At 41.9% G+C, this 22888-nt stretch overlaps 1 protein-coding gene across 2 annotated transcripts; it reads right to left on the bottom strand.

The window, feature by feature from the left end:
* Positions 1-2863: 2863 nt before the first annotated feature.
* On the bottom strand, positions 2864-15673 carry tomm40l (translocase of outer mitochondrial membrane 40 homolog, like). Of its 2 annotated transcripts, none has more exons than XM_035795053.2 (10): positions 15522-15673; positions 14371-14588; positions 12120-12187; positions 9738-9830; positions 9144-9245; positions 8829-8934; positions 8608-8730; positions 6139-6215; positions 5937-6039; positions 2864-4289 (listed from the first exon to the last, which is right to left on the bottom strand). In XM_035795053.2, the coding sequence occupies exons 1-10, from the start codon at positions 15656-15658 to the stop codon at positions 4150-4152; spliced, it is 1167 nt and encodes a 388-aa protein (XP_035650946.1). In that variant the 5' UTR covers positions 15659-15673; the 3' UTR covers positions 2864-4149. The 2 variants fall into 2 exon arrangements, with proteins under 2 accessions (XP_035650946.1, XP_035650945.1); XM_035795052.2 differs by having other exon boundaries at positions 15431-15576.
* Between the last annotated feature and the right edge of the window lie 7215 nt (positions 15674-22888).

The following is a 22888-nucleotide window of genomic DNA, read 5'->3' as shown; positions in this document are numbered from 1 at the left end:
GTTGTCCTATCCCCTTAGCAGAAAAACACCCCCAAAGCATAATGTTTCCACCTCCATGTTTGACGGTGGGGATGATGTTCTTGGGGTCAAAGGCAGCATTGCTCCTCCTCCAAACACGGCGAGCTGAGTTGATGGCTAAGAGCTCCATTGGTGTCATCTGACCACAACACTTTCACCCAGTTGTCCTCTGAATCATTCAGATGTTCACTGGCAAACTTCAGACGGGCATGTATATGTGCTTTCTTGAGCAGGGGGACCTTGCAGGCGCTGCAGGTTTTCAGTCCTTCACAGAGTAGTGTGTTACCAATTGTTTTCTTGGTGACTATGTTCCCAGCTGCCTTGAGATCATTGACAAGATCCTCCTGTGTAACTCTGGGCTGATTCCTCACCGTTCTCATGATCATTGCAACTCCACGAGGTGAGATCTTGGATGGAGCCCCAGGCCGAGGGAGGTTGACAGTTCTTTTGTATTTCTTCAATTTGCGAATAATCGCACCAACTGTTGTTACCTTCTCACCAAGCTGCTTGGCGATGGTCTTGTAGCCCATTCCAGCCTTGTGTAGGTCTACAATCTTGTACCTGACATTCTTGGAGAGCTCTTTGGTCTTGGCCATGGTGGAAAGTTTGGAATCTGATTGATTGATTGCTTCTGTGGACAGGTGTCTTTTATACAGGTAACAAACTGAGATTAGGAGCACTCCCTTTAAGAGTGTGCTCCTAATCTCAGCTCGTTACCCGTATAAAAGACACCTGAGAGACAGAAATCTTTCTGATTGAGAGGGGGTCAAATACTTATTTCCCTCATTAAAATGCAAATCAATTTAGAACATTTTTGACATGCGTTTTTATGAATTTTGTTGTTATTCTGTCTCTCACTATTCAAATAAACCTACCATTAAAATTATAGACGGATCATTTCTTTGTCAGTGGGCAAACATACAAAATCAGCAGGGGATCAAATACTTTTTTCCCCTCACTTGTATATCAAATAAATAAGGTAAAAGTACTGAATGTGCGAGTATCCCGAACCTTGCCAAAAGACAGAGTTATGAATGGGTCAGTGGTTCACCAATCAGGGCCTTGATTGGCTAGGCAACAGTAACAAGAAGTGATGTGTAATACATTTTTATTTGGACACAAATGTCCTTGCAACATTCCCAACATGTCTAGAACATTAATATCTTGTGTTCTGAGAACACAATCATGTTCTGTGTATGTTTGGTGGAAAGGTGATGTAATATTCTCCTAAAAAAAAACTGGACACATGAATGTTCTTCGAACTTCCCATAAAAAGCATCTAGAACATTGTTGCATATTCTGAGAATATTGTATGTTCTGCTTGACATTAAGGGCATGTTCTAATGTTCTAACTAACACAAAAGGTTCTCATAAGGTTTTTGTTACATAGAATGTTCCCCTAATTAACTGGACACTCAAAACATTAGGGGAACATTACACAAACGTTCTCAATACAACAATTTAAGATTTTATTGAGTTAAAGTTCATATAAGGAAATCAGTCAATTGAAATAAATTCATGAGGCTGTAATCTATAGATTTCACATGACTGGGAACACATATGAATCTGTTAGTCACAGATACCTTAAATCAAAAAGTAGGGGCGTGGGTCAGAAATCCAGTCAGTATCTGATGTGACCATTTGCCTGTGGAATGAAGTCCCACTTCTTTTTAATCACTTTGCGAATTTGCTGGATTTTGGCGGGAACTGTAACACGCTGTCGTACACCTTGATCCAGAGCATCCCAAACATGCTCAATGGGTGATATGTCTGGTGGGTATGCAGGCCATGGAAGAACTGGGACATTTTCAGCTTCCAGGAAATGTGTACAGATATATATCCTTGAGACATAGGGCCATGCATAATCACGCTGAAACATGGTGTTGGCGGAAGATGAATGGCCCGACAATGGGCCTCAGGATCTCGTCACGGTATCTCTGTGCATTCAAATTGCCAGCGATAAAATGCTATTATGTTCGTTGTCCGTAGCTTATGCCTGCCCCACCGCCATCCCAGGGCACTCTGCTCATAATATTGACATCAGCAAACCGCTCAACCACATACATGTGGTCTGCAGTCGTGAAGGCGGTTGGACGTACAGAAAAATGATCTAAAACGACATTGAGGCAGCTTATGGTAGTGATATTAACAGGAAATGCTCTAGTGGACATTCCTGCCGTCAGCATGCCTACTCAAAACTTGAGATATCTGTGGCATTATGTTGTGACAAAACTGCACATTTTAGAGTGGCCTTTTAGTGTCCCCAGCACAAGGTGTGCCTGTGTAATGATCATGTTTAACCAGCTTCTTGATATACCACAACTGTCAGGTGGATGGATTATTTTGGTAAAGAAGAAATGCTCACCAACAGGGATGTAAACAAATTTGTGCACAAATTGAGAGAAATACGTTTTTTGTGCGTATGGAACATGTCTGGGATCTTTTATTTCAGCTCATGAAATATGGGACCAACACTTTCCATGTTGCGCCTATATTTTTGTTCAGTGTAAATGTATGTACCACTATTGTTGTTTCACATGATCAGTTATCGGACTCTCCATCTCCTGACCAATATCTACATGTGACTCAGGACTATATTACAGAAGCTGTGCAGGATTCTATCATCAATAGAATAATCACATCTACTGTTGCCCTCTTGAAAAGAGTCTCAATTTCTTCAAGCAAACTTTCCTACATATCAGCATGTCAGTATTATCATGTGTGATTTAAATAAATTAAACTCATGAACAGCATTCAGCTTATTCTCATCAATTGAAACAATTCAGGCTCTGTCAACTATGAGCAGAGAATTTGAAGCAATAAGAAACAAAACCAATTCTCTCTGTATTTTGTAAGAAATGGCATTTATCCTTTTCCCAATAGATATATACAGGTAATATATACGACTATGAAAAAGATTTTCCTGCCCTCTGCCTCCCCAACCTAAAAAGCAAACAAAAAAGTGAAAAGAAGCAGATAGACCATACAACACAAAATAAATAAAAACAAACCGACCAAAACAAAACTGGACCGGCACAGACCTAAAAACAAAAGTACTATAATTTGATAGTTTCCTAACAGCAAGTGTTTTACTGAGTCCTCTTTTACTGCTGTCTGCTATGTTGGTCTTAATACGTTAGTCTCTGAAGTATATGGCCATTGTCCAATCTCATCACCACATTGTCCTCAATCTCTGACCCATGCATTTTAACCCCAATTTTGATTATTCGACTGATTATTTTAGTCCTAAAGATGCACCTTATTTACATTTCTTTGTTTAACCGTTCAATGATTATATACTACATGGACAAAAGTATGTGGACACCTGCTCGTTGAACATCTCATTCCAAAATCATGGGCATTGATATGGAGTTGGTCCCCGCTTGGCGCTATTACAGCCTCCACTGTTCTGGGAAGGCTTTCCACTAGATGTTGGAACATTGGAACCAAGTCCCCACAGCATTCAGCCACAACAGCATTAGGTGAGGTTGGGCAATTAGGCCTGGCTCACAGTCGGCATTCCAATTCATCCCAAAGGTTTTCAATGGGATTCATGAAGCTCCCGACAAAGTTATAGTGCTGACTTTGCTTCCAGAGTGTTGCGATCGAGGACAGACGATTTATACGCGCTTCAGCACTCTGCCGTTCTGTTCTGTGAGCTTGAAGTGGTCTACCACTTCATGGCTGAGCCATTGTTGCTCCTAGACGTTTCCACTTTACAATAACAGCTCTAGCAGGATAGAAAGGTGACAAACTGACTTGTTGTAAATGTATCTTATGACAGTGCCACATTGAAAAAGTTACTGGGCTCTTCAGTAAGGCCATTCTACTGCCAATGTTTGTCTATAGAGATTGCATGGCAGTGTGCTCAATTTTATACACCTGTCAGCAACAGGTATGGCTGAAATAACCGAATCCACTAATTTCAAAGGGTGTCCACATACTTCTGTATATATAGTGTATATTTTAACACATGATTTAGGAAAAATTAACCTTTGGAACCAACAACAATGAACTTCTTAGTAGTCAGATGGGGACAAATTGAAGTGATGTGAGACTCGGTGGTGAGTCCAGGCTTGGTCTGTCCTTTCTGTGAAGATTGCCTATAGGCTTTCCCCCACTCTGGTAAGTCTAACCGATGGTGATGCCAAAACCACATTGGAACTTGTTCTTCTTGTGGTTGAGGAAGGACCCCAGGACCAAAGAAAGAGGCAGAGGAAGTAGCTTCTTCTCGAGTGTGGCCCCCACCACCCAATTACTATCTATGGAGCCTGGAGTATTGGGGAGAAAAACAGAAAATTGAATAAGTGCTTTCAGAAAATATTCATAACTCTAGACTTATTCCACATTTTGTTCTGTTATTTAAAAATTGATGAAATATATACATTTTGCACATTTATTGAAAATGAAATTACAGAAATCAAATTGACATAAGTATTAACACCCCTTTGCTATGACGCTCCAAATTGAGCTCCGGTGCATTCAATTTCCTTTGATCATCCCTGATATGCCACTAGATTGGAGTCCACATGTGGCCAATTCAATTGTTTGGACATGATTTAGAAAGAAACACACCTGTCTATATAAGGTCTCACAGTTGACAGTGCATGTCAGAGCAGAAACTATAGCATGAAGTCCAAGAAACTGTCCCTAGATCTCCAAGATAGAATTGTGATCAGGCATATACATATTGGGAAGGGTATACATTTAGAGTATTGAAAGTTTCCAAGAGCACAGTGGCCTCCATCATTGGGAAATTTGAAAAAAATATGGAACTATCCAGACTCTGCCTAGAGCTGACCGTGCAACCAAACTGAGCCACCGGGCAAGAAGGACCTTGGTCAGGGAGGTGACCAAGAACCCAAAGCCCACTGACATAGCTACAGAGTTCCTTAGCTGAGATGGGAGAATATGCCAGAAGGACAACAGTCTCGACAGCACTTCATCAATCTGGGCTTTATTGGAGACGCCAGACGGAAGCCACTCCTGAGAAAAAGGCACATTACAGCACAACTGAAGTTTGTGAAAAGGCACATGAAAAACAGAAGATAAGGCAAAATATTCTGTGGTCTGATGAGACAAACATTTAACTATTTGGCCTGAATGCAAAGCGCCATGTCTGGAGAAACCCAGGCACAGCTCTTCACCCGTCTAACACCATGGTGGTGGCAGTATCATCAGGCTATGGGGATGCTTTTCAGGGGCAGGGAGACTTGTAAGGATAGCGGGAACAATGAACAGAGCCAAATACAGGCAAATCATTGATGAGAACCTGCTTCAGAGTTCAAACATTCGACTGGGGCAAAGATTTACATTTCAACAGGACAACGACCCCAAACACAGCCAAAGCAATGCTGGAATGGCTTGAGAACAAAAATGTGAAAGTCCTTGAATGGCCCAGCCAAAGTCCAGACATGAATCCTATTGAAAATCTGTGGGAAGACTTGAAGATTGCTGTTCACTGCCACTCCGCATCTAACTTAACAGAGCTCTAGAAAATCTGCCAGGAAGAAAATGGGAGAAGAATCACCAAATCCAGATGTGCAAAGCTGATACAGACATACCCAAGACAACTCAAAGCTGTAATCACAGCCAATGGTTCTTCTTACAAAGGGGTCTGAATATTTATGTAAATCAGATATTTAATATAAGAATTTTGTCAATTTCTAAAAACATGTTTTCACTTTGTCATTATGGGGTAGTGAGAAATAAGACATTTAATCCATTCTGAATTCAGGCTGTAACAAAATGTCAAGTAAGTAAAGGGGTGTGAATACTTTGAAGGAACTGTATATGAAAATACAAAAACAGCAAACAATGTAAAAAAAGGCTAATATACAGGAATATATATATATATATATAAATATATATACATACATATACTTTAAAATCAGTGTCCATACAAGCAGAAGCCATACCTTTGAAGAGCAAATTGGCTTTAGGCACATCTAGCTGGTAGCCAAATGATACACTGGTCTCCTGCATTCGGGTGCTAGCCTCAAACTCAACACCCAACTGCAACTGTGGGATAAGAATAACAGTGAGAGAGCTGAAGACATTAACCAACACATTGGTAAAAAGTAACAGACACAGAAGGAAACCAATGGAATTGAGCAATACCGTGTCGTTGGCTTTGTGGTAGTAGGAGGCATGTGCCCCTGCTCCCCCTAGTGTCAATGTGGCAATGAAGTTACTGCCTGAAATAGCAAGAAACACCAGTCTTAAAATGGCATAGTGTAACACACACATCTATCCTATCCACTATGGGAAAAATATCAGTTAGTGAACTATCGCTGCATTATCAAAAATACATGTTTGTAGAGTGTCAAATTAACACATCCCTGCCAGATGTCAACTACAATAAGAACACACAAGGACCCATTCAGTGGCCAGAGAACAAAGGAAGATGAGCAAAAAGAGAAGGACAACTCCTGCTGGGTGCTTGCTGTGAGTGGCCCCCCCTCTAGTCTACATCAACGCTTTTGTCAGCAAAAAGGGCGGCAGGTTTGAACCAAAAGGGCACCCAGACCTCTGTCAGAGACATGGACACAACAGGTTTCTGACGAAGAGTGACCGTGACTCAGCCAAGGAACTTGTCCATTGGACAACATTACACTGCTCGCAAAAGTGCCTCAAACTCTTATTTCCTCAAGCAAACAGCTTAAAACGGACTGAAAAGACAGGCACACACCTGTGTATATAAAAAGGTCCCACAGCTGACAGTGCATGTCAGAGCAAAAACCAAGCCATGAGATTGAAGGAATTGTCCGTAGAGGATTGAGTTGAGGCACAGATCTGGGGAAGGACACCAAAAAATGTCTCCAGCTTTGAAGGTCCCCAAGAACACAGTGGCCTCCATCTTTCTTAAATGGAAGTTTGGAATCACCAAGACTCTTCCTAGAACTGGCTGCCTGGCCAAACGAAGCAAACGGGGGAGAAGGGCCTTGGTCAGTGAGTTACCAAGAACCTGATGGTCACAGACAGAGCTCATCTCTGTCGAGATGGGAGAATCTTCCAGAAGGACAACCATCTCTGCAGCACTCCACCAATCAGGCCCTTATGGTAGAGTGTCCAGATGGAAGCCACTCTTCAGTAAAAGACAGCCCACTTCAAGTTTTCCAAAAAGCACCTAAAGGACTCAGACCATGAGAAACAAGATTCTCAGGTCTGATGAAACCAAGATTGAAGTCTTTGGCCTGAATGCCAAGCGTTACGTCTGGAGGAAACCTGGCACCATCCCTACGGTGAAGCATGGTGGTGGCAGCATCATACTGTGGAATGTTTTTCAGCAGCAGGGACTGGAAGACTAGTCAGGATCGAGGCAAAGATGAACAAAGCAATGTACAGAGAGATCCTTGATGAAAACCTGCTCCAGAGCGCTCAGGACCTCATACTGGGGCAAAGGTTCACCTTCCAACAGGACAACGACCCTAAGCACACAGCCAAGACAATGCAGGAGTGGCTTAGGGACAAGTCTCTGAATGTCCTTGAGTGGCCCAGGCAGAGCCCGGACTTGAACTTGATCTAAAATCTTTGGAGAGGCCTGAAAATAGCTGTGCAGCAACGCTCCCCATCCAACCTGACAGAGCTTGAGAGGATCTGCAGATAATGGGAGAAACTCCCCAAATAGAGGTGTGCCAAGCTTGTAGCATCATACCCAAGAAGACTCAAGGCTGTAATCGCTGCCAAAGGTACTTCAGAGTATTGAGTAAATGTAATAGGATTTTTTCTTTTTGAATACATTTGCAAAAATTTCCAAAAAAAGTGTTTTTGTTTAGTCATTGATGAAGATAAAAAAAACAAAACAATGTAATCTACTTTAGAATAAGGCTGTAACGTAACAAAATAGAAAAAGAAAATAGAAAAAGTCCAGGGGTCTGAATAGTCACAGAACAATGCAGGTGATGAATGGGGGCTGACCCAACCCCAGGAACTATTCCATCACCTAAGCCAATCACAGCACTCCTGACAGGAGGGCTCACCTCTCACTGTTTGGTTTTACAAACCACAAAACAATCCAAGGACGTCCCATGGCGGGGACCTTGTGGAATTCTGTGTCCTACTGAAATTCTTATTTTTGGACTCTGCTGGCATGGAGAGTTCTCTGAAGACTGCCCCAGACAGATGTGTAAGAGTTTTCCAGCTCAACCTCACCTTCTTCTCCCTGATTTGATGTGAGCGTGTCATCTGTAGGCTTCAATCGGTTACTTTATATTTTAAGTGTCTTGTTTTTGTCCTTTGAATCACATGCTATAAAAAGGTTAGACAAACTCCCATATACTTTTCTTATTTGTCTATAAAATATCTCCACTATTCATTCATCATGTACATTTGTTTTATCCTGGCTATTTCTAAAGTCCTTTGTTTGTAAAGATATCTACTGTCTCCAAGCATACATTGCCATGTCATTTTAACTTAATTGCCTTCAGAATTATAAGTTAACTATTTTATAGTTTCTTGCTCATTTATAGTAATAAGTGTACAAACTCCCTTACATGGTTTAGAATACACTTTAACTTCTGAAATCTAAGGGTGGCGCAGAGACTGGGTTGTTCCCATACTTCAGTGTGATTGTGGCCAATGCCTCACCTGTGTATCTGCCAGCTAGAGACATGACCGTGCCTTCCTCTCCTGGCCTGCGATGGTAAACCAGCTCCCCTCCCAAAGCCAGGGATGGGGTTATGGACTGGAGGTAGTGTGCTACAATAATACCTGACAGATGAAGTAGTAAGAGAAAATTATCAGCTTAAGATAGTTACAGTTGGTGGTACATTTCAGTATTACAAAATACCTCCATTCACAAAGCTTACCAGAGCCTACAAGGACATCTGGGTTGCCCAGGGTAACAGCAGCAGTAAAGTCCTCTCCTCGGACCTCACAATCTCCTTGCCAGTTCACAAACTTTTGCTGCTGCGTCTGATGGCAGGACACACATTGATAAACATGTCATCAATCAGTCTGATGTAGTAACTTAAGTGGGCTATACACGGTCACCAAGCATCCCAAATGTAAGGTCCAGGCGTTGAAGCTCTACTTCAAAGTATTGTTAATTACCACCTAATTTCAACTGCCAAGGTAAATGGCAGACTAAACAAACACTACCATAGAAATCCAAATATCTGTACCTGGAAGGCTAGTTTGGACCGGACTCTGTTGGAGATCTGGTGAATGACCTGGGCATTGAGGCTGCCGCTGTTGTCCATGTCTCCCACCATGACTGGGAAGGACTGCAGGCAGTAAACAATAGTTACAATATACAGGTAAAAACTTTTCCAGAATAAGCTAATTTCACAAATACTAGCAACAATAACTGTAATATAGTTGTCATTCTCATTCATGACTGGTAGTGTGTGAACTTGACTGTATAAAAAAATATATACTGCGGGATTTTGGCAATGAGGCTCTTTATCTACTTCCCCAGAGTCAGATGAACTCACGGACACCATTTTTGTGGTAGCATGCTCATAGATGCCCATAGACTTCCAGTCATTGCGCTAACACTAGTTAGCATCGGCTCACGAAACTACATTCTGGACACAGCGACATGGTATCCACCAGTTCTTCCGACTCTGGAGAAGTAGATGAAAGCCCAAAATCCCAAAGCACCCCTTTTAGCACTCAAATGAAGAGTTAAAACTTTATATAGCTGTATTGTGTACAGGGCTAATGTATCAAACAAATCTTCAGGTTGTGGTATTAGCTAATTGGCTCGGACTCACCTCTGCTGGACCCATCTGCTTAGTTCCAACATAGGTGGCACCGAACCTGTAACTGGAATCGCCTAGGGTGCTGAGCATTACTGTGTGATTCACCTGATGGGATCGATCAGAGGGAGGACAACATTTCATGTTTCTGTCAGCAATGCTCCTCAAGCAAACATCTGCGTATTGTGTAAAATTAAGAGACAAAAGCTTCCCACCAGCTTGGTTGTTGCCTTATTTGGTTACGAGCGCAAGACCAGAACTAATCCTAACACAGTATTATCAAAGTTTCTAAACCCAGAGGCTTAACATCGTAAGACTTCAGGGAACGCTTCCGGAGCAGACCAGACCGGGCTTTGAGAAGTCAATGAGCGAAGAGAAATGCTTCCTTGGTTAATTTTCTCAAAACCTAAATTCGAACCAATGTCTTAAGTAGATGAACATGTTATTACTCCAACCTCATGAAAGTGACAAACTGACATTTATACACTGCTCAAAAACATAAAAAGGGAACACTTAAACAACACAATGCAACTCCAAGTCAATCACACTTCTGTGAAATCAAACTGTCCACTTAGGAAGCAACACTGATTGACAATACATTTCACATGCTGTTGTGCAAATGGAATAGACAACAAGTGGAAATTATAGGCAATTAGCAAGACACCCCCAATAAAGAAGTGGTTCTGCAGGTGGGGACTACAGTTCCTATGCTTCCTGGCTGATGTTTTGGTCACTTTTGAATGCTGGCGGTGCCTTCACTCTAGTGGTAGCATGAGACAACCCACACAAGTGGCTCAGGTAGTGCAGCTCATCCAGGATGGAACATCAATGCGGGCTGTGGCAAGAAGGTTTGCTGTGTCTGTCAGCGTAGTGTCCAGTGCATGGAGGCGCTACCAAGAGACAGGCCAGTACATCAGGAGACGTGGAGGAGGCCGTAGGAGGGCAACAACCCAGCAGCAGGACCGCTACCTCCGCCTTTGTGCAAGGAGGAGTAGGAGGAGCACTGCCAGAGCCCTGCAAAATTACCTCCAGCAGGCCACAAATCTGCATGTGTCTGCACAAACGGTTAGAAACAGACTCTATGAGGGTGGTATGAGGGCCCGACGTCCACAGGTGGGGGTTGTGCTTACAGCCCAACACCGTGCAGGACGTTTTTCTATTTGCCAGAGAACACCAAGATTGGCAAATTCGCCACTGGCGCCCTGTGCTCTTCACAGATGAAAGCAGGTTCACACTGAGCACATGACAGACGTGACAGTCTGGAGACACCGTGGAGAACGTTCTACTGCCTGCAACATCCTCCAGCATGACCGGTTTGGCGAAGGGTCAGTCAGTGTGGGGTGGCATTTCCTTGGGGGGGCCGCACAGCCCTCCATGTGCTCGCCAGAGGTAGCCTGACTGCCATTAGGTACCGAGATGAGATCCTCAGACCCCTTGTGAGACCATATGCTGGTGTGGTTGACCCTGGGTTCCTCCTAATGCAAGACAATGCTAGACCTCATGTGGCTGGAGTGTCAGCAGTTCCTGCAAGAGGAAGGCATTGATGCTATGGACTGGCCCGCCCGTTCCCCAGACCTGAATCCAATTGAGCACATCTGGGACATCATGTCTCGCTCCATCCACCAACGCCACGTTGCACCACAGACTGTCCAGGAGTTGGCGGATGCTTTAGTCCAGGTCTGGGAGGAGATCCCTCAGGAGACCATCCGCCACCTCATCAGGAGCATGCCCAGGCGTTGTAGGGAGGTCATACAGGCACGTGGAGGCCACATACTACTGAGCCTCATTTTGACTTGTTTTAAGGACATTACATCAAAGTTGGATCAGCCTGTAGTGTGGTTTTCCACTTTAATTTTGAGTGTGACTACAAATCTAGATCTCCATGGGTTGATAAATTTGATTTCCATTGATAATGTGTGTGTGATTTTGTTGTCAACATTCAACTATGTAAAGAAAAAAGTATTTAATAAGAATATTTCATTCATTCAGATCTAGGATGTGTTATTTTAGTATTCCCTTTATTTTTTTGAGCAGTGTATTTGTCAAAAACAACTATGTCGAAGGATTGCCTTTGATTTTTGACAGCCTGCACATGCACAGTTCGGCACGAGACAACCGTTAGACCTGACTGCGTGTTTCTGAGCATGAACATAGCTAGCCCACGTCGCCATGACATTCCCTACAAGCGTGATGGGGGACTTTATTGGAGAAGCAGTTTCTACACATCTTCAAACTAAACCATCTTTGGTTTTATACTCGAAGTCCGTAAACTTAATGAAATTATTTGCCAGGGGAGATCTATCTCTAGATGGAATGATGAAATCAGGCTCAGGATCAAAGGCCATTCATAACATCATTTTACCAGTAGAAAATCGAGATGTAGTGACCTTTACTGACCTGGAAGTGATTACTCAGGCCCTTGTTAACGATTAGTCTTACACCCTCCATCTGCATGGGGAACACCTCTGGAAAGACAGGTAGAAATGGGAACTGATTGAGATTACGTGTAGGCCTACAACATGAAGACACCGAACCAATAAAAAGGAGTGGTTCACTATTTTGGTATATTGTGTGTTATAGAAGGGTCCAGACACACGTTTTTGCGATTTCACTTGGGTGAGAAACTAACCTCACTTCCGCATTCTGCATTACGGGGGCTCTGGAAAAACAAACACACCCAATAGTGATGCAGGTCTTTAGATGTTGTACACATGAAACTGTGCAATTCCAAAACTTTACCCGCAACATTATGTTCCATATTGTGTGACTCGAGCGGTTTCCCTTACCAGCTGTGCTGCGAGGGCTACACGGAAAGGGAGCACTGCTGCTAAGGGGAACCGTCACAAATACTTAATAATGTTGCCAATAACGTTTGGAATTACACAATCTCATGTGTACAACATCTAAAGACCTGCAGCACTATACTGACAGCTTTGCCCTTTCTAAAATTATGTGTTTGGATGTTTTGGGAGCCTTCGTTCATGTTTTTCCAGAGCCCACACACACTGCAGAACGAGCAAGTCTATTGTGGGTGCGTTAAGTTTCTCAAAACCGAGTAAAAAAAAACAGAAGATAAAAGTGCCTGGACCCTTCTATCACATGCCATTTATGTCAACAATATAGATATGGTTCTAGAAAAGTGAACCAATCCTTTTAACACTAGAACTACCTGGCCTTTCAGCCTATAAGTACCTGCTAGAGAATGTTGCCAGCCATCACCTTTAGCATATGCATCGTATGCATATCAACCGGTACAGTGCAGCAAACATATGCACCAACACTTGATTCATTGCATATAGGAATACACATACATAAAAAATACAAAGTTTAGATCGTCAAGGATGTAGTAATATAGTAATATAGTAATCAAAATATTTTATCTGCATGTGACTGAAGGAGGATTTGATAAAGTGATACTCCTTTCACTGCATCTGTAAATTACAAGATGCTCCCATCTCCTCATGTACAATTTGACAAATGATAGGCCTAATATTGTCACTCATCAGGTTATTGTCAATTGAATATTGTCTGTAGGCTAACTCTTATTATGTGTGAAATTAGTTTTGGTATAGTTTCGATGGGCCAGCTGTGCAGGCTCACTGGCATTGTTTCCCGCTCATAAAATTGGATCGAGTGAAGGATATGTTTTGCATTATTCTAAAGGCCTACTGCAACACATGGCATGGGTTTGTTTCCCTTACTGTAGCTATTACTAATCACGTTTATTGTAACAAACAGTCCCGTAACAGCTTATTTTTAAATGTAAAAGGGCATAGTATCAACCTGCAAGGCACGCTGTCAAATGAATAACATGAACGCCAAAGCTGATAAATAGGCTTAACACAAACCCAGTACGCTACTGTTGTTCAAAATTAATTCAACCCCTTCACCTTCCTTATCATTCAGTTAGGCCTCATTGAAATTTGATTGTGAAGTAACTTGAACAATTATCACCCATTCCCTACATTTGTCATTAATGCAGTGGGCTGGTGTCAATTGCTTTGCTGGATAGAGTCATGGATATGTTTTGCAGTAGGCCTTCAGAATAACACAACATGTTTTCATTTCCCTTACAATAAATGTAATTAAAAGAGTTATAGTAACTTAAAGTCCAATAACAGCTTATTTTTTTACAAAGTAAAACAATAGAGAATAGTATCAACCCCCAAGGTGTGAAATTATTTGCTGCTGATAAATGCGTATATATTTAAAAAAAAACATTACACTATTGTCTTTCTAAATGAAATCAACCCCCTTATCATTCAGTTAGGCCCAATTTAAATTAAATTATCACCCATTCATCATTCATTCAGTGAGCATAGAGAGACATTAGATTAGTGCCTGGCTGGGTACCAATATCCTACAGCACATTGTTTTGGAAGGTTAAGCTGGGAATAGGTGAGAAACAAAAAGAAAAACTGGTAAAAAGGCTCTAAATACTTCTCTGTTTGTGATTTAAAAATTCTGAGATTATGAGCAGAGTCAAATACAAACATTTAGGAAAAGTGAGGGAAGGAGCAGGACATTTTTTATTTATTTATAAAATAAAGGCCAGTGGCCGTTGGCCTATTCGCCTACATTTGCACTATTCAATTCACAGATCTCATCTACATGGCGGAGGACTTTCTCTACAGACTAATCTGTTTACCTTTGCACTTGCGGTGGCACTCCTCAAACGTGCCAGGGTTGGACAGAGGGCCTTCTGCCTCCACCTGCTGACCGGGTGCCGCATTGCCTGAAGGCAGTACAGGTGATACTGGGGGCATTGAGAAGCCTGGGGGTACCGTCATCCCTGGGCCGCCAGGACTACCACCAGCAGGAGCCGGTGGCGGGTTGGGGGAGCTGGCTGCCAAAACACTGCCCATTCTGTGAGAGGAGATGATAGGATGAGAGAGGTCGAGGTAGAAAAGGGGGAGGATATATGTGATGGTTTGCTGGAAGATGCTGGGTGTATGGTTAGCTATCTCTGGGCAGTTGATCAGTAGGGGCAATAGAAAACTGGTACAGGAAGAGATGGGGCTGTTGGTCAAAATAACAGCAAAGACAACAAAAGCGCACCACTTGTTTACATGTCAACATATATTACATTGTAGTGTTCAATTTACATAGGGAACGCCTATAAAGTACAATTGTGGCCTAGCCATGAATGCTGATCATGACTTTTATAACATATTCCCAAAGATTGAGTTGGATCATTAGAGGTTTACATACAAAGCATGTTTTTTAGCTACATAGCTAGTTGGCACAGATTGCATTTACGTGATGGTCATCATTGAATGGGTAGCTCAAAACCCATGCCAGTAATGAAAGATTTATTGTAGCAGTTACCATCTCACCCAGTGCTATGGTGCTGAATTAATTGGGATTATTTCTGGCCATTACTGACAGCTAGCAAGTTAAATAATTCAATCGGCTAACATGTATCTCGATGGCCAACCTGTTAGCTAGTTAGCTGGTCTGCTGTAACTAGTAGTTAGCTAACGAATGGTGTAGGAGGTATGTTGTAAAATGACGGCAATGAAACGTTAGCTAGCTAGCTGCATAGGCTCTCCACACCTACTATATCCTAATGTTCTTATAGAAGACACGGATGAAACACCTTCTCGGTAAATAATTAAGAGCCTAATTCACAAGATCCTCAGCAACGCAAAAAGTACAATATTTAGGCTGTCTATTTTCAATGAAACCTCGCTGAAATTGCTACTCACGTTGTGATTTCCAGAGGACGATCCAACACCCGGCAGTAACGTAAGAAGACCTCAAACTGCCATGCGTCATAGCTAAGACCCGCCTACTTACTTGAGGTGGCACTTGGATTGGGCAAATGAGCCCACTTCTGAACAACGTGTGGCAGAAATACATGTCAATCTCAGCGTAAACAACCAGCACGGCACCACTGAGGTAAAAGAAAACTCAAGCTGATAATTCGAAGGCATGGTCTTGTAATTTCGACCACACCTCCATTTGTAGCCAACTGGTTATTAGACGTTTCAGTCACAAAAGAACTGCAATAAGATTGGACAAATGCAATATCTGCCTTACCCAACAAACGCTTGCTGATAGATTGCAAAATGGACTCTTTTTCTGATTTGGAAAAGACAGCAAGGTTCTCAAAGGCTGAAGGTGGGGTCATCACTGTTTGGAGGCTGCTGATTGGTGGACGAGGGGAGTCATTGAGGTTGGTTGCAGTTCAGGGATGTAAAATTAAAAAGTGCTGCCTGTGAAGGTCAGTGACAGCACGAGGGTCTTGAGTCAAATTCAGAAAAACGACTGGAATAGCACCTACACAACTTTTTCCACAGGGCCAGATTACCACATGCTCTGGGATCACTGACCTTCAGAGGTTGGGGCCCTTCTGGTGGGGGTGAAGGGTCAGAGAGCACATGATAGCAAAATGTATAGAATTGCAGAACATTTGCTTTAAAACGGCAAAATTCTCTCTCAAATTGTTAACAAAATAATAAGATGTGCTATAAAAAGAAGTGTAGAATTGCAGACAATTTGCTTTAAAACATGACAAAATGTGTAGAATAGCATTATAAAACTGCACATTTTACTCTGCACCATTACGAAATGAGTGGACTTAACTTGCAACAATTTTCAACCACTAACAAACGCAGCAATGTTGTGGATGTGTGTTTTGTGCTGACACACGTCCTTCAATATCTATGGAAGCTTTACCTTTCAGTTAGAGTAATGACCTGAGCAGTCACTAACTTTACATCGCTCTGGATAAGAGAATCTGCTTAATTTGAATGTAAGAATGTAGGCCTAAACACCTGAGTGCAGACAGCAATGTGTAAAAGTATCACAAAAGCACACAACCTGTCATGTACACAAGCCTTCAAAGACAGGAACAATGAAAAACACCACACTTTCAATTGAGTTCATTTTTATTACATTTTATAACCCCCTGTATTAATTCCAATGTCATTAAAGTACAGTTTAAGACTCTGATAGAAGTAGATAATTGAAGTACGCTTCTTGTATTGATTGTTTCTAGGGTTACCGAGGGGGGAGGTGTAACAAGCCAAATTGACATAGTTGCATTTTAAATTGTAATATTGTAAGAAAATTAATGGTGCAACTTTACCCATCGACTTTCTCTATAATCAGATCAAGCATACATGTATGCTCCAATATAGTGGCTGACTACGGCTGTCTGATTTGTAAGACAAACTACCTCGTCAAAGTTTCAGTGTTAAGACCTCCGTTTGTAATTCTCACTCTAAATGGGGCTGAACAGTTTTGAAAATAACAAATGAGAAAGTAAAAGCCACCAAGGTGTGTACATACCCACATACAGTGCCTTCAGAAAGTGTTCACACCCCTTGAATTTTCCCACATTTTATGAAAAGCTGAATTGTCTTGAGTCAATAAGTATTCAAACCCCTTTGTTATGACAAGCCAAAATAAGTTTGTGAGAAAAAAATGTGCTTAAGTTTCATGGACTGTGTGCAATAGTGTTTAACAGGATTTATTAGTGACTACCTCATCTCTGTACCTCACACATATATTTATCCCTCAGTCAAGCTGTCAATTTCAAACACAGATTCAACTGCAAAAACCTGCAAGGTTTTCAAATGCCTCTCAAAGAAGGGTACCTAAAGCAGATACTGAATATCCCTTTGAGGATGGTGAAGTTACTAATTACACTTGTGGTTGAATCTGTGTTTGAAATTGACAGCTTGACTGAGGGATACATATACTGGAGGATGGATCAACAATATTGTAGTTACTCCACAATACTAACCCAGTGAAAAGGAAGACTGTATAGAATAAAAAATATTCCAAAACATGCATCCTGTTTGCATCAAGGCACTAAAGTAATACTGCAAAAAATGTGGCAAAGCAATTCACTGTTTGTCCTGAATACAAAGTGTTATGTTTGTGGAAAATCCAAAGCAAACATTACTGAATACCACTCTCTATATTTTCAAGCATAGTGGTGGCTGCATCATGTTATAGGTAAGCTTGCAATCATTAAGGACTGGGGAGTTTCTCAGGATAAAAAGGAAATGGAATGGAGCTAAACACAGACAAAATCCTAAAGGGAAAGCTGTCTCAGTCTGCTTTCCACCAGTCACTGGGAGATTAATTCATATTTCAGCAGGGCAATAACCTAAAACACAAGGCCAAATTTACACTTGTGTTACTTACCAAGAAGGAAGTGAATGTTCCTGAGTGGCCGAGTTATACTTTTGCATTAAAATCTACTTGATAACTATGACAAGTCCTGAAAATGGTTGCCTAGCAATGATCAAGAGCTTGAAGAATTTTGAAAATAATAAATGGGTAAATGTTGCACAATCCATGTGTGGAAAGCTCTTACCCAGAAAGACTCACAGTTGTATTCGCTGCCAAAGGTGCTTCTACAAAGTATTGATTCAGGGGTGTGAATACTTATGCAAATGAGATATTTATGCATTTCATTTGAAAACATTTCTAAAAACATGTTTTCACTTGGTCATTATGGGGTATTGTGTGTAGATGGGTGAGAAAGAAATCTATTTAATCCATTTTGAATTCAGGCTGCAACAACAAAATGTGGAATAAGTCTAGGGGTATTAATACTTTCTGGCACTGTACAATAACTACACTGTACAATAACTACAGAAAACACAGGACAACGGAATTCTGAAATGGCTTCTCCCCCTTAATGACCACAGAAAATGTTTTACTCACTTATGTGACAAATTTAACCGTGGCTATGTTTAAAAGTTCCAAACACGTAATTTAATTCATTAATGAATTAAATTGAGCAAATTAGAATTTTAGTACCAGTCATTCATCCAGTTTCCAGGAACAGAATACACTATTTTCTTTCCAGCTCTTGCAGAATTCAGTCTCTCAGTTTATTGAATGTAGCGTCTCTGCATGTAAGAGGAGTCTGCATTAGAGAAGCACAACACAGTCATGCATGCAATTCAGAATTTGTGCAACTGAACATACAGTGGGGAGAACAAGTATTTGATACACTGCCGATTTTGCAGTTTTTCCTTACTTACAAAGCACATAGAGGTCTGTAATTTTTTTATTACATTTACATTTACATTTAAGTCATTTGGTACACTTCAACTGTGAGAGACGGAATCAAAAACAAAAATCCAGAAAATCACATTGTATGGTTTTTAAGTAATTCATTTGCATTTTATTGCATGACGTAAGTATTTGATACATCTGAAAAGCAGAAATTAATATTTGGTACAGAAACCTTTGTTTGCAATTACAGAGATCATACGTTTCCTGTAGTTCTTGACCAGGTTTGCACACACTGCAGCAGGGATTTTGGCCCACTCCTCCATACAGACCTTCTCCAGATCCTTCAGGTTTCGGGGCTGTCGCAGGGCAATACAGACTTTCAGCTCTCTCCAAAGATTTTCTATTGGGTTCAGGTCTGGAGACTGGCTAGGCCTCTCCAGGACCTTGAGATGCTTCTTACGGAGCCACTCTTTAGTTGCCCTGGCTGTGTGTTTCGTGTCGTTGTCATGCTGGAAGACCCAGCCACGACCCATCTTCAATGCTCTTACTGAGGGAAGGAGGTTGTTGGCCAAGATCTCGCGATACATGGCCCCATCCATCCTCCCCTCAATACAGTAGTCGTCCTGTCCCCTTTGCAGAAAAGCATCCCCAAAGAATGATGTTTCCACCTCCATGCTTCACGGTTGGGATGGTGTTCTTGGGGTTGTACTCATCCTTCTTCCTCCAAACACGGCAAGTGGCGTTTAGACCAAAAAGCTCTATTTTTGTCTCATCAGACCACATGACCTTCTCCCATTCTTCCTCTGGATCATCCAGATGGTCATTGGCAAACTTCAGCCGGGACTGGACATACGCTGGCTTGTGCAGGGGGACCTTGCGTGCGCTGCAGGATTTTAATCCATGACGGCGTAGTGTGTTACTAATGGTTTTCTTTGAGACTGTGGTCCCAGCTCTCTTCAGGTCATTGACCAGGTCCTGCTGTGTAGTTCTGGACTGATCCCTCACCTTCCGAATGTTCATTGATGCCCCACGAGGTGAGATCTTGCATGGAGCCCCAGACCGAGGGTGATTGACCGTCATCTTGAACTTCTTCCATTTTCTAATAATTGCGCCAACAGTTATTGCCTTCTCACCAAGCTGCTTGCCTATTGTCCTGTAGCCCATCCCAGCCATGTGCAGGTCTACAATTTATCCCTGATGTCCTTACGCAGCTCTCTGGTCTTGGCCATTGTGGAGAGGTTGGAATCTGTTGGATTGAGTGTGTGGACAGGTGTCTTTTATACAGGTAACGAGTTCAAACAGGTGCAAGTGGAGAACAGGAGGGCTTCTTAAAGAAAAACTAACAGGTCTGTGAGAGCCGGAATTCTTACTGGTTGATAGGTGATCAAATACTTATGTCATGCAATAAAATGCAAATTAATTACTTAAAAATCATACAATGTGATTTTCTGGATTTTTGTATTAGATTCTGTCTCTCACAGTTGAAGTGTACCTGTGATAGAAATTACAGACCTCTACATGCTTTGTAAGTAGGAAAACCTGCAAAATCGGCAGTGTATCAAATACTTGTTCTCCCCACTGTACATTTGAGGCTTTGCTGTATTAGCTCTATTGCAATTTGGGAATCAGGGGTATTCTGGTTTCTGTACCAGTTTATTTTCTCTAAACCCCATGCTGCAATACCATAATTCATATATTAATTGTATTATACCCCAAACCCCTTTTACCTTTCCCCACCATAGACCATATAGGCTAGCTCTTACTCGTGGTTTTAAGGACATGATTACCTTTTCCAAACATCTTGGAGTAAGTTAACCATAACCTTCCCTCCCCCATTTGTACTCATTCATTCACACAGTCACATCTTGACTCAATGGCCAAGAGCACGCACACACAGATCCACACAGGATTAGACAGTGACATACACTCAGTGGCCAGTTTATTAGGTACACTACACCGCTCACGAAAATGGCTAGCTCCTACAGACAACGAGTCACGTGGCCGTGGCTTGCTCAATATAGGCAATGTAGCATATACAGGCATCGACGCATTCAGTTACTGGTCAACTGAATGTTAGAATGGGCAAAATGAGTGACCTAAGCATCTGAGCGTGTTATGATCGTCAGTGTCAAGCGCGCCGGTTCCAGTATTTAAAAAAAAATGTCCGCCGTCCTTTTCATGCAAGACAGTGTCTAGGGTTTTACCAAGAATGGTGTGAGAAATAAAACACATCCAGCCAGGGACAGTCCTGTTGGTGAAAACAGCTCGTTGATGAGAGGTCATGGTGAATGGCAAGAATCATGCAAGCTAACAGGCAGGCCACAAACAGGCAAATAACGGCGCAGTACAACAGTGGTGAGCAGAACGGCATCTCTGAAAGCACAACTTGTGGATTCTTGTCATGGATGGGCTATTGCAGCAGACGACCACACCGGGTTCCAAACCTATCAGCTAAAAACAAGAAGTGGCTCCAGTGAGCACGCGATCACCCACACTGGACAATTAAGGAGTGGAAAAACATCGCCTGGTCCGATGAATCCCGGTTCCTGTTGCGTCATACGGACGGATGGCAGTCGGGATTTGGCGTAAGCAATTCCATGGCCACATCCTGCCTGGTGTCAACGGTACAGGCTGATGGTGGTGTAATGGTTTGCTGAATGTTTTCCTGGCACACATTAGGTCCTTTGATAGGAATTGAGCAATGTTTCCATGCCCCAAATAATTCAGGCTGTTCTGGAGGCAAAGGGGGGTCTGACCAGGTACTAGATGGGTGTACCTAATAAACTGAGTATACAGACATTTACCCACTGACATAGACTGAATATTCCATCTCTACACTCTTAACATTGCCTGTTTTCTAATCCCCTTTGTGACCACTGATGGGAAAGAACAGTATGTGAAAGGAATTTGGAAAAACTCTGCCTTGGGCTAGTTTGGAGTTTACACTATATGGCTAGTGTTGACCTATTCTGTCTTTGCACAGTATCGGTCACAAAGTAGACCAGAAAACAGGCTATGGACAACAGCCATACAGGTATTAAGACATTGTATGTCACTCACAGACAAACAAGCACACAGAAACATTCACAATTGCATACAGAAATTCACATTTCAGCCAATTGAACACCCAACCAAACAATTGTACAGAACAGCCATTCATATACAGACACACAGGCAATCACATTCATACCAACAAACAAATGAGACGGGACACTAACTTACTCTTAAAACACACCAACCAACCCTGTTTCTCACACACCAAGTTTCTCTCTATGACGCACGTGCACACACGCACACGCACGCACACACACACACACACACACGCACACGCACGCACACACACACACACACACACACACACACACACACACACACACACACACACACACACACACACACACACACACACACACACACACACACACACACACACACACACACACACACACACACTTACTGACAGTCACTCATGCAAAGCACACAAAATGCCATGACGTGACATTACACTTTTTTGGTTTCGGTTCAATATAAATCCTGAAAGTCAGTATTTAAAATCAAACAAAATAAAAAAAAATCTAATATTCAAAACTACCTCCGCCATGAAGCAAATTCATATTTTTTGTTTGTTATTGTAAACAAATTGTGTAAACAACAAATTATTTACAAACCAATTTCCTCAAAATGATACCAACCACCTCGTAAAAAGATTGACCTGGATAACCAGAGTGACTGCTCGGATAGCATTCTCTCCAGTACTTAAAATAAGCAAACTAATGGTCAAAATATAATACTTTTTTGTACTTTGGGAAAAAAATGACAAATGTGTTGAGTTTCAGATCTGTTGCGAACCATATTGGTTGGTCCAATATGAAGATTCAAGATGACTCGCAAACCCACACAAACCCAGTGCCATAAAACCCTGCTCTGCCCCCCTCGCTGATTAGCAAGCGTTGTCAAAAATAATTTCAAAGAGAAGCAAAAAAAAAACATCACATATTTTCCTCTGCTTTCATCATCAGCTAAACATTTGTAGCAGGACCAAAAAAAAGATTACAGCTGCCAGTTTGAAGATGCTACAATTCACTTTCAAATATAATTCTGATGTGAGCCAACCCACCCCACACACAAGAATAGTCCCTCAGCTTTTCACAATCATAACAAAACTGTACGACCCCCCTCCCAAA

Source organism: Oncorhynchus keta, chromosome 20 (assembly GCF_023373465.1).
Source record: "Oncorhynchus keta strain PuntledgeMale-10-30-2019 chromosome 20, Oket_V2, whole genome shotgun sequence".
Classification (NCBI taxonomy): domain Eukaryota; kingdom Metazoa; phylum Chordata; class Actinopteri; order Salmoniformes; family Salmonidae; genus Oncorhynchus; species Oncorhynchus keta.
The sequence above is the reverse complement of the archived record's forward strand: the minus strand, read 5'-3'. Positions and strand labels throughout refer to the sequence as shown.